The sequence below is a fragment of the Pleuronectes platessa genome, chromosome 6 (assembly GCF_947347685.1).
Source record: "Pleuronectes platessa chromosome 6, fPlePla1.1, whole genome shotgun sequence".
NCBI classification, from domain to species: Eukaryota; Metazoa; Chordata; class Actinopteri; order Pleuronectiformes; family Pleuronectidae; genus Pleuronectes; species Pleuronectes platessa.
Genome location: NC_070631.1, coordinates 23,516,572 through 23,529,832, shown reverse-complemented (window position 1 = coordinate 23,529,832; position 13,261 = coordinate 23,516,572). Strand labels below are relative to the sequence as shown.

General features: G+C 42.2%; 1 protein-coding gene across 1 annotated transcript in view; it reads left to right on the top strand.

Annotated features, from left to right (window-relative positions):
- plxnb1a (plexin b1a) overlaps window positions 1–13,261 on the top strand; it is a 64,701-nt gene that overhangs the window by 16,754 nt on the left and 34,686 nt on the right. The window contains exons 2-3 of the mRNA XM_053425464.1: window positions 11,461–11,546; window positions 12,354–13,227. Coding sequence (XP_053281439.1) covers window positions 12,364–13,227 — 864 coding nt within the window. The 5' untranslated portion in view covers window positions 11,461–11,546; window positions 12,354–12,363. The remainder of the gene's footprint in view (window positions 1–11,460; window positions 11,547–12,353; window positions 13,228–13,261) is intronic.

Sequence of the window (13,261 nt, the reverse complement as noted above, 5' to 3'; positions counted from 1 at the left end):
TGAGATTATGTCTGCATGGGTGCTCTGGCTGCAGATAAAACATGTCTGGGATGAAAGTGGGCGGTCTTTGCATGCATTCACACAGAGGTGACCAGCCATGCCAGTGAGGTATTAAGGCATTAAACCTTTATTGTGTTGTTTTTGCTGTGGTTTAACCATCAGATATTGCCCAGCAACCAAGCAGCTAACAGCTTTAAGAACTATATCTGCATCTCTATAAATCAGCAACACGAATTTGAGTTTGAAACAGTTACCAGTTTTCATCCTGATAGATACTTTCATCTGTTTCAGGTCAGACACCCTAGCCCATTTCTCAACATCCAAATGGTTTCAGACTCCCACGCTGACTCTATTTTGCAGCAGACGGACAGAGCAGCCAGTGTGTTCGTAGAACTGACCCCACAACAGCTCTTTCATCGGGGCTGCCAATAGGGTCGCAAGTTCAGGTCACCACTCCCAACTCTGCTAACTACAAGCACCATTTGGCACTGCTCCAAAACACATACAACTAATACGCAAATGGATTTGTATATCAGTTTCCCTTAGATTATATTAGTTACAACAGCCAAAGGTCATTTATCTTCAGGCTGCAGTGCCTCAAGACCAAAAATATTTGCTGACTATGAACCAGTTGCTCATAACAGCATAATGTTCAGAGTGCTGAGGTTAAAGCATGTTGTTATTGATAGCAAGCTAGGTTAACTAGCTTCCACATTACCTGTGGAAGTGTTAGCCTAGCTTGCTAGTAGGTATTAAAGGGAAAGTTTACCCACACATTTTATTACTTAAGTGTTTGAGTCCACAAATTTTTTTGGGAGTTTCAGGGGTTAACAGCATTGAAGCCAAATCCAATTAAGTTAAATGGTGACCAATTAATAAAGTGCCTGCATACTGCGCCTGTGGTTCCATCCAATTGTCCGTAAGCACTGGTTTTCATATCTAGTACATTTGTTTTTGCCTTAATGTCCGCTGTTATCCACGCATGTATATGACATCATTTATTTTATGTTTTTAGATGCCATTAATGAACACAATTTCAGAAAATTCTGAGCACTGTAAATGGTTGTATATAGTAGTGATTTCACCTAAAAAGCTGAAGAGAGTGTTGGTGAGTTTTAGAGATGTGGATGAAACAAGTTGCAATATACATTATATACATATACATTATACATCTCTTTTTAAAATGTTCTTAAGTGTAGCCTATAGCCCCCAGAAACACCCAGATATAGTTGACAGTGACAAGCTTAGTTGTGTTGTTCCAGCTATTTCCTGTTAAAGAAACATTATTACTTGACTTTTAAAGTCAAGTAATAATGTAATGATACAGTCCTGCAGCGTCTTGCACCAGTCATTGAGCAGGGACAGAAACCGCCAAGAATCCCTGACTTAATGTTTAGAAAATGTGTGGCATCCAGATAGGCGCCTGAGATACCAGGCCCGTTAGAGAGAGAGCGAGAGAGAGAGAGAGAGGGTGAGAGACAGGCGCTAGGATTTGTTGAGAAGGGTGAGACAAAAGGGGACACAGGACTGGCTCCACTTAGCATGTTATGAGTCACAGGTTCGCCGAGGGTCATGAGCTGCAAACGCTTTCATGAATAAAACAATTGATGTGCTCAGATCCCAGTTCCAAACTCAAGCCTCCAGTAGGAAAGTTCCTCTGGGAATAGATGGCGGGTATCTTTCGGCTTATTCATGGATTTTGAGAAGACATACTGCACGTCTCATAACCATACGACTTATTAAACTGGAGGATGGGGGCACAGCAGACCAGATTTTTCGCTCTCAGTCCAGGCTTATTAGTAATAATACTCTGGTTCACTATCATTGGTCTTGTATCAGGATATGGCCTTTTTTGTTTTCATGGTCAACTCTGTAATTTAATATTGCAGCAGAAAATCTGTCTTGATGTTTCCCAGAGCTCTGAATCATAAAATGAGACAAAAGTGATTTTGCTGAGAATTTGCTTTTTCAAAAAAAGAAAAGAGTCTCTGGTCTCAGAGAGAGAGCAGACGAGCAAAAGTGTTGTTAGACCACAGACAGTGTGACAAGCGGATTAAAATGCCCACGGACCGGGAGAGCTGGACCTCCACTCTCTATTCACCCGACCCAGGCACGTCGTCACGACAACGAAGGACGACAAAGGGCTTTCTCAGGCTATTGAGTGCTGTGAAAGAACCGTGCCTGTGTGCGAGCGTGCACGTCTGACTTGCAGTGGAGATGTGGCTGTACAAGCCGTAGGTGGTAATGTATGCAGACCATCCACAAACAAATGAATACGCACGCACGTCCCACTGCCACCTCCTTAGCATTCTGCCACACAATGACCATGACCAGCACGTCCTAGATGACGTGATGCTTCATCGAGCATGTGGCCAATCTGATTCCAAACCCCAAACTAGCCACAGAGAAGCCTGCTTTGTCTTTTTGTAAACAGAATGTAAATTCCTTTGTCCATCTTTTACCCCCCCTTTACTATGGTAACAGCTCTGAAAATGATCAGGTTTGACTGAGATACTTTCTTTGAGTTGAATCAACATTGTTTTCTTTTACATTAAAGTTGCAGTGTGTAGAATTTAGTGATATCTAGTGGTGAAGTTTCATGTTGCAGCTGAACACCCCTCACCTCATCCTCCCCTTCCACACATGAAAGAGAACCTGTGGTAACCTTCAGTTTTCATAAAAACTAAAAGGGTGTTTAGTTTGTCCAGGTTTGGCTACTACAATAATAAGGGCGGCCTCCATAGAGAGGACCCCCCCCCCTAATGTAGATATAAAGTATTTTAAAAAAAAGGGCCCATTCTAGAGTAAATAGAACAACAATTTGTATAATTTAGATGAAACACACTCGTGAAACCGCAATATTAAATTTTTGTCAATAGACTCTTTCACCTAAATCTTTCACACTGGAGCTTTTTAAGTCAGTTACTACTTATCTCAGTGGTTTACGCAAGAATTACAGAGTACTTTACTTTGGTCAGTGTCTAATTGCTTGATATTAATTTCGGCCTGGATGTAGGGAAAAACAGCCAATATATATTTTTCCAAATTCAACAAATGCAGCTCACTAAATTACATTTTTCTTGTTTGTTTACAAAACATAATCCCGTTTCGATTTTACATAACAACTTTTATGCGGATCAAAGAAAGATTATGTTTTCTGTGTTGTTTTGAGAGCAGGTTTGTGCAAATATACTGCTTAACCAATTTGCATGGAATTATGTGGAGGAGTGAAACACGACACTAGGAAGATTTCCACATTTTGGTGTGGATATTAGTCACCGGGTGGATCCAAGATTTAAATTTCAGAGAGACAGGGCGTTTATCAACTCTGAGAATGGTTCAAGGATCTTAAAGAAAAAACAGGTGTGAAATCAGTTTGAAAAATGTAGTGCCGATCCAAATAAAATGGATGTAGATAATGAAATGTGGTTTCATCAGGAGACTGTTGGGCCTTGATGGCAGTATGCGGCCGTCTAGATAATTACATGTTAATCAAGCTTTCTTTGTAACAAGAAAAAAGCTTCATGATGGGAATATTCACACTTTCACAAAAAGTGTCTCTAGTCCTAGGTCATAGTTGAGGCTGAAGATATAGATGTATAGAAAGTATTAAAGATTTAATAGCATAATGAATTCAAACAAATTGTACACCTGCAATGAGCTGCTTCCACCAGCCCATGCTTTAAAAAAATTGTTGCTTTGTCATCCATTTGTCCGTTTCTCACGTTGTCATCCTCGGTGTGGCCGACTGGCTGACTTTCCTGCGGGAGTACAGAGAAATGAAGTCTGTACTTGTGGCAGGATTTTTTGGCTGCTGTCCATGCTGTTGTGGCCCAACGCTGTCAGCAGAGGCTCTTTGTAAGGGTCTGACCACTGGCCACACACACACACACACACACACACACTAACTCTCTGCTATTAATTTAATTGTATGATCCTATTCAAGTTGGTTGACAATATGCTGTTTGAAGTAGGTTGGGTTGACGACCATGTTTTCCCATCGCACTATTTTCAAACATGCACTATCAAAATGGATAACATATGACAATGAGACGACTCTGAATCAGCCTTTTAGTCTCCCTTCCCTTCGTGCTCTGTCATATTGAATACATTTTAAATGTATCCTTGGGACCGCGCAAACTATACATGCTTTGGAGAAGGCTCTATTTGACTGCTCTGGTGGGGCACTTGGGGCTTATGGTCGATTGCTTCTTCTCTAGTTAAAAAGTTAAATTGGCCCTCAGCTGCTATTGTCAATCATTTTCATTCTCTCTCTCCCTCTCTCTCTCTTGCCTTCTCTCCGTTTCATTAAGCCCATCTACCCCCTGCGTGTGCTTCCTCCTGACTGCTCTTTGATCCCTGTGCCTGTTGAATGTTGAACTGAAGAATTACAGCACCATCAGTTCCAGTCTGTCATATTTCCATGACAGCACCAGTCTCCCCTTTCTCCCAAGTAGTCAAGGTCAGAGGTCCAAAGGCTTTTCGATCATATGCTCAGAGAAACCAGTTGCACCTTGCAAAGAAATTCTCGATCTGCCCTCCTCTTTGACTGCCGTCCATATTGAGTGGAAATATGAAGATCCACATTGTATTACAACAGTATATTATACAGCATATTAAGGATAACAAAATATGCCAGTTGTGATGATTTAGAAAATAACATAAATAAATCTCCAAACTGTTCATTATAAAAATGAAGAAATATCTAATAATAAAGACATTTAGTTAATTAACCAATATTTTGTGAAATAAATAGATTAAAAAGAAACCATTATTATAACATGCTATTCCATGATCTGGTTTATGATTCTTGAGTTAATGTCCGAAACATATTTTTAAGAAAAATATGTTTTATCTGTAATGTTAGTTTAAGAGACTTTTCATAAAAATGTTGGCACTGTATGTCCTCACCCATCCTCAGCAACTTTAACAACCGATATTTAGCAGTTTACGCTTTGCTAGCTGCCACAAGCAGGTAAAGAGTTCCCAGAAACATCTTCAGAATAAAAAAAAACATGAATTCTCTTTTTCTCCTCATTAGACAAAGTTTGATTATTAGCGTTAATAATGGCTCTGTTCTATTCCAGTGTCAACTGACAGTGTGTAGCCTGAAGCAGATTAATGGAATTTTGTTCTTCAGTGAAAATGCATTTAATTAATATAAGCTGCTTTTTGAAGGATAGAGAGCATCAGTAACAGATTGCAGCAGATGAAAGCCCATTGGTCTTACAGTGGATGTCAGTTTGTGTGTGTCATGTTGTACCAAGCAGCCAGGCTTAACACCTGCTTTTCCCGGTGATAGATATACTGTCTCCAGGGTGAAAGGATCCTGTCATATATCGAGCGAAGTGTGTGTTTGCGTGTGCGTGTGCGTGCACATGAAAAAGTGTGTTGTGTCTCGGCACTCATGTAGATATGTGCGTGAAGTCTCTCTCCAAGGGAAGTGGCTTTTATCCTGTGTCCGTTGATCGCAGCCACTTGGTCGGAGAGCTGTGAAAGAGACACTATTCCCTCCAGCAGCAGACAGAGACCCCCTTCAGCACACCGGAGGCAGCGAGAGAGAGACCCTCTGTGTCTGCATGTGAACTGAGGGGAGAGAGAGATGGCCATTGACCCTAAAGAAGGCAACGGAAATGGAGAGGGGCCAAACTTGTGTACATCTGTCTCTCATAATATTAGCACTTTCACTAATATAACCATCTTATGGACAAACAACCAGCAACTACAGTGGCTGTGCGTAAACTCATGCTTTAGCCGAGCATGATGGGATTAGAGTTCCAAGATTGGAGATCTGCTGGTTATTATATTTTGTCTTTAGGGCTTGGGCACAACTCCAGCTGTAACAGCAAAATTGTGCAGTGTAATCAGTTTATTTCAGTGAAATTACATTGATCAGTGGTTTTCTGGAGCCAAAGTAAATTTCTTGTTGCTTTTGAGTAACATTTTACTTTGACAAGCTATAGTCTGACTGTAGTCAACTGAGTCAACTTGCCACAAATATAACTGAATGCAACTAATACACAGCCCATGAGTTGGGCAATAAATGCAAACAAAGAAAGTCTTGGTTGACTGCAATCGTACCTGCTCCTTGACATTGCACTGAGTGCACTCTACCTAATAGACACAGGGCCACATTAATTATAATTAAAGAAACAAAGTTGTTTATACATTTTAACCTAAATGCCTGACCAAACAGTGTTAACTGTAAAATTAATGATGCATCAAAACCCAGACAAGTCAGCTTACTGTTTTCAAGGTTTTCACCTATTGTATTTGTTTTTTTTAACAAAGATCAGACACAAGTGTGTGGAGCAAACTGCAAGTAAATGTTGAGTTAACATTAAATGAATTAGCAAAAGCAGTCTATTGAGTGAGCTGAACTGCTGCTGATCAAAGTACATTCAGAAAATAATAAAACATTCTGTTATATACTTTACGATGAAGAGCGATGGTGGGCTATGCACACACTTTGACGACTGGAGTTCCCTTCAGATGTCTTCTGTTTCTGAACAGGATACTGCCGTGTATTCACACACACACAGAGTGCAAAATGTGGTTTGCAGTGGGGCTGTTTTTGCTAGATTTCTAGATTGAAAACCAGCAGATAAGTGTATTTTCTGAACTTGAAGTCATCTGTATGATCAGCAGTCTCCTTCAACATTAAAAACTCACTAGAGAAAACCCAGCAAACCGTCCTGTGGGCGCCAGACATTTCAATGACGTGGTTCTTAGCGGGACTCTATCAGCCTCTTGAATGTCACCCAAACACATTTGCCAACTCTGTCTGCCTTTAAATCAGTTACAAGTGTGTACTGGCAGATGCGTGTGCCTGTTCTTTATCCGCTCAGTGGTATCCTGTGTGTTGTCATTGATGGCCTAGCTGATCTCATACAGACCCTCTGCTACCCTCTCTACTGTACTCTCTCTGGACGGGATCCACAGATGCTCGTGTTGCAGAGTCTCGGGGCCCCGGGCGAGACGCCAGCCGACCCACCAGGACATAACAACACAAAGCAGTGCTCCATGGCTCCGGGCCCATTGTCCCCCACTGTCCCCGTGCTGCTGACCTCACATATTTTATGAAGTCTTAGGCATTCCAGTGGGCTGTCATGGCTCATTAGCAGCTTTAGAAATGAACTTGCACAGCAGACTCTCTCAGTGATTAATTAACAGGGGCAGAGGGAGAACGTGAGAGCGATGGGGATGGTTAGGGCAAAGGTTCACTGATGGGTCCACTGTCTGAGGAGCGAATAGAAATCAATAAATACACACATACACACACATACTGTTTATTGGTGTGGGTATGTCCCACCTGCTCTCAACTAAAAGAAAGTCATAGTTCTGGGTTTAAGTTGAGAGTTTAGTCAAACTTTCCACCCTGAAATATTTGTAGCTCTGAAGAGATCCCTCATATATCGTCTGTTTATTTTTTAATCTTTGCTTGAATGTGAATATTTACTCCATAGTGGCTTTGTGACCACCACATCCCCTCTCCAATTCAGCTGACAGTCTAATGGTCTAAACTAGTGGTTATTTATAGTTTGTTGGACTGTGCCCCATGGACAAACAGGCCGCATACCAGACCCAACTGATGAACTCTTTAGATTGTTGGTGAACAGCATGGGAGGAACCGCCCCTCTGAAGGCTGGGAGAGGTGTTTGTATTACTACGAAACGCCTCCTCATGAAAAGGAAAAGTAGATGTTTCGCTTTCACAAGACTGGTGAAGTTTACAAGAATAATGTATTTGTTCTGGCTATCAGCTCAGAAGTAAAAGCGTGCTGATTCATGCTACTGTAAATTCACAAACTTCCTTCAAAATTCACAAGTAAGGAGCAATCTAAGTTAAAGAGTTCTCCTTTAGATGAGGGATGAAGTGAAAATGTCGCAGAGCCTTAAAAGGTCTTGGATGTCAAGAGAAATGTTCCAGATTGGACTTCCCCTCTTTGACTTCATCGAGCACAGCTGGATTTCTTGTGTCTGTGTTCTTCCCCTCCATCTCATCTTGTCCCACACCACAGTTATTCATTGTGATTTCATGGTGGTTCCTCGGAAGCTATCAATGCTGGTTGGTAAGAGGAAGTCCCCAAGGCTATAAATATGTTGACTGCAGCATGAAGAGCGGTCAAAAAGCATGTGAGGACGCCTGCTCAGAGCAGCAGTGAGAATTTGTCTAGAATAGTTCCCAGGCCTTCTGTTATGAGAACAAAAATCCAACTGAACAAGTTTGAAGCTTACTTGACTCTGTAATTGTTTAAAGTTGTAATTGAACCCACTGAATGCTTTGCTCAAGAAAGCACTGTATTGTCCCTTATCCCTCGAGCCTCATAATTGCTTTAGTTGTTGTCAGTGGCATGATGGTCTCATTTTCTATCATAAAAATATATTTTCCCACAAAATCCAGCCCCCTCTCTCAAATAGCCCCTTGCTCACATGTACATTTGCCCAGCTCCTGCTATTTGCAGATAAAAACACTCAACTGTGATTGGGCAGGTTATCCACTAACCAGATTGTCATTGGTTCCATCCCATGCTTCCCCATTCGATGAGGCGAATTGTCCCTGGGCAACACTCAACCTTAAATCACTACCTATGATACAAAAATTGCTGCACTAAGATTCTGTGTGTGAATTGGTGAGTGACAAAAAGCACACGGTAAAAGTGCTTTGAGTGGTCATGAAGAGTATATATGAACTATATAAATACAACCCATTCACACGATTGCTCTCCTTTTTACTCCAGCTGTTTCTGTGCAGTTTTTGACTGAAGGCAATCTGAAATAAAGCTAAGAAATAATGCTCTGAAACGCTCACTTTTCTATTTCTGTGAGTTTTTGATTGAAAGGTTGCTTTACTGGTGTTGACTGAGGTCAAGCTGTTGAACTTGTGGGTTATGCTTTAATATCCTTAATGGAATGGACTGAAGGCACATTCACAATATTGTGGGCAACAGCTGCTGTGTGTGCCTCACATTATATATATTTTATATTGTGTGTTGTGGAGTTGTGGTGCACCGAAAGTTCAAAAATGTTGCACTTCAACCTTAGCTGATGACTTTTATGGCCGCAACTAATCGCTGACCACTCCTTGAACTGATGGACAAAAATGTCAAAACCGTACTGAGACCAGGATTTAGTGCATGGCACCTCCAGGAATTCTTTAACAGTGGGGAACATGCAGCTCAGGAAGCTTTCACTCTGTACCACTCTACAACTACACTTTGTACATCTACTGAGCCAGCTTCTCTGTGAGGCTGTACAGCACAGAATGAGCTAAACGTTAACATAGAAGTCTGCAACAGGAAATTACTTTGAAACATACTTGTAAGCCGATTTTATTTCCTGTTAACAGAATGAGGAATTTAGTTTCCAACCAAGCTGAACAATATCTACCTGCAGTGACTCCAGACCAGCATTATTATATTGGTTAAGGGAAGGGAAAGTTACAGAACTGGTTTAAAACAGACCATATACATTTCACAAAAATAATCCCACAATCTTCTTGAAACCTTAGTCACTCAGTCATTCTGTTGCCTAAACCTAACCACAGATGGACACTGGATATGAAGCCTGGTTTCTTATGTAACACTCATGCACTCTGTACCATCATCTTCCCCTCTGGCTGCTCAGGGGCTGTGTAACCCTTCATTCATAAAAAAATCGTTGGCCTCTGAACATGATCCAGAAGATTTAGTTGTTTTAAATTGTATTCAAGAGTGTAGTCTTTCAGTTTAAGAGCAGGACTTTTAGATTTCACTTTAGATTTTGTAATGCTTTCTGTCAAAATCCTGTGGTCGCACTCCAATACCCCCTACTTATGCTTGGATGTGCTCTGCTTGCGCTCTGCTTGTGCTCAGATTGTGGGCTTGCGCGCAGATATTTTGTTGCTCAGAAATATTTTCTGCGCTCCATATTCAGCGCTCGTACTCAGGCTGCTTCTTTGCACTTCTGTTTGTGTTTTGGCTTTAATTCCATTAGAGTTTAGGTCACTATAACTGGGCTCATGTAGTACCACTCTCAACGGCTTTATTGCTACACTGGCTTTTCGTGAGAGGCTGCAGTCACAATAAGGGAGGTACGATTGTCATCACTACACCTGGCATTCTATTGGTTGGGGAGCAGAGGAGAAATCCAAGAGCAGACTTGTCACGTGCGCACAGAAGCAGCATGGGCACGAGGAGAAGAGCTAAAGCTTTGTTCTAACAGCAGAGTTTGAGCAAAAGCAGAGGAAATCCAAGCACAAGCAGGGGCTATTTAGTATTGAATGAAAGCATTACAAAATCTGAACGTAAATGAGTCCTGGTCTCCAACTGAAAGACCAGTTATTATGTTTCCAACAAAGCCTATTTGCTGGTGTAGTTTAGTTGTATAGAAACATGTTCGTTGGAGACAACATAGCGGAGGGGAGTTCTGGTGGGGAGTATGAGCTCTTTTGTAAAAAGAGCTCATATCTGAGAGCTCAAGATTGTCATGAAGACTTTTCCTCCACTGTCTCTAAGGACTGTGTGAATTTTCAGCCCTGTTTAACAGACACACCCACACGCACACACACACACACACACACACACACACACACTGAACTCAACCCCTCTGACAGTGGGCGTGGAGGTTATTACATATTATACTTCTTATTCTGCTCATGAATAAGTAAAGAGCAGGCCTGAGACACTCAGCCCACTTAGCAGACACATACTAAGACACCTGCTCTTTGATGGCTCCGGGTCATATCCACCCACACCCACACACAAAAACACACACACAGGTTCACACCCACGCACAAATACAAATTCCCGGTCTCCTCCCTTTCAGCCCCTCCTTGTCTTTGTCCTGATTGCAGCCCCAGGGGATAGACAGTTAGGTGAGATGGCATTGCATGTCTAATGTCTTATAGCAATCTATTCACACTTCAAAGTAACAGAGCTCAATATTGCATTTTTATGAATATCACACACTTATAAACACATGCCAATGTTCTTCTTTTCTTTCTCTGAGTTGTGGAGAATAAATAATCTGAACAGGACTTTAATATGAAATCCGAGTAGGGCTTTTTTAGAGCTTGCTCCATACAGCACATATTTATTTAATTGTATGTGATCTCTTCTCAGTGAGGTCAGGGAAAGGTCTGAGGAACCTCTTCAATATTTAAAGGTGTTTTTATCTCTAATGCGAAGGCTCTCAGTGTCCGCAGAGCACTCTCCTCAGAGGTGTTGAGTGATGGCTTTGGAAATGGGAAATGTGAGTTGTTGTTGTTTTGAATGTTCCATATGTGAGTGATAGTCTGGCTGCTGGTGCTTGTCATCCAGTGTGCACAGGGAAGTTATAAACACTGAGCATGTGTAATCATGAACCAGATGTTGTGAAATTCTGACAAAACAAGGTGTTGAGAGTCATCGTGTATCTTGCTCACCGTCTGTCACTGAGTCACGTCTCAGTCTGACTCTTGTCTCTCTCTCTGTTTTTACAGATTATGAATCATTCACAGACAAGTGTGGGATATGACTCCAGGTGATAAGGTGAAGGAAGACTTCTGCTCAACAAAGACAATAGATGGTGAGATGTTATTTCCAAATGTATTTGGATCTTGCAAATTGCATTTAAAGAAGAAGGTTGGCAATATTATATTACATATATTTGTAGATACCAAAATACAAAGTGATAGTGTACTGGCAACACTTTCATCTTCTCAAACTAGGCGAGGCACTGAACAACCAACTTGGTACCCAGCTAAGGACAAAAAATGAGGGAATAAACTATTTTGTGTAAAACAGTAGAGTGGTGTGCATTTGTATGGAAATTAATTGACGTAAAATAATCAACATATCCCCAGCATGGTTCCTTTAGATTCAGTTTTTTTGTCATGTTAGACATTACAGCATGCTGTACAGGGAAGTGAAATGCCACAGTCAGGGGATGTTTAAAGTTTAAATTGTAAATATCTGTCAGTCAGTGCTATGGATTGAAGTGTTTTTAATTGGTTTTAGACAGTGGGCAGCTTGAAAACACTTTGGGCTTTCCTACAAGTATCATTCTTTTTTTTTTCCGGAGAAGATGACTCAATATGAACATGATCTTAAACTATTTCTTCTGAGGTTGAATGGAATATCAACCACGTGTGCGTGTTTCTGTGCGTGCGTGTGTGTGTGTGTGTGTGTGTGTTCCTGTTTGTAATAAGAGCATTTTCTTGCTAGCTCACCACATCTTATCGTTTTCTCAGCCTTAAACCTAAGCTTTCCAAAACTCTTAAACTTGTGCTTTACTCAGCTACATGGAAGCCGCTTTAGCCTCATTAAATGTTGATGTTAAACCTCAGGCATCTGTTCGTGCAGCGCTGTAACCCCGCTCTGTTTTTCCCTTCAGAATATTTGCCATGCTACATGGGAAGGCTTTGAACTCCACCCTGCTCTTGCTCCTCATCCCCATCGTCTTTGTTTCCGCCCATGGTCGCTCCTACCCCTGGTTTTCCCGCAATGACACCGAATTCCAGCACCTGGTCCTCCACCCAGACCCCTCTGTGGGGACGGTGTACGTGGGGGCCAGGGACCACATCTTTCAGCTGGACGGATTAGACGGACTCCGGCTGGAACAAGAGGAGCTGACTGGCCCCGTCAGCGACAGCAAAGACTGTCTTCCCCCGGTCACTGAGTTCAACTGTCCTCAGGCCAGGAAAACCAGTAATCACAACAAACTACTGTTGGTGGACCCTAGGGCGTCGGAGCTGATCACTTGCGGCAGCGTCCACCAGGGCACCTGCCAGAAACGCAGGCTGTCATCAATAAAAAAGGTTCTCTTTTCCACTGAGAGGCCTGTGGATACTCAGTATGTTGCGGCCAATGATCCATCCGTGTCAACTGTTGGGCTGGTGGTGGGTTTCCGTGGCGGGGAAAGGACAGTCATGTATGTGGGTAGGGGCTACACCGCCAGCCACCCACCCATCTCAACCCGCCACCTGTCATCAGTGCCCATCTTTTCCTACGAGGAGACAGCTAAGCTGGCTGTAGCCGGGCGCCTGTCGGAATATGACCACCATTTTGTGACGGCATTCGCACGGCGCACATATGTGTACTTCTTGTTTTACCGCCGAGACATCAAGTCTGCATCTAGGGAGTACCGCACCTACGCCGCCCGAGTGTGCCAGGATGACACCTCCTACTACTCGTATGTGGAAGTTCCTCTTGTCTGCCGATCCCCAACCTCTCCCTCAAGGACATACAACCTACTCCAGGCAGCCCAGGTACTTCTACTTGTTATATATTTATTTATAGTCC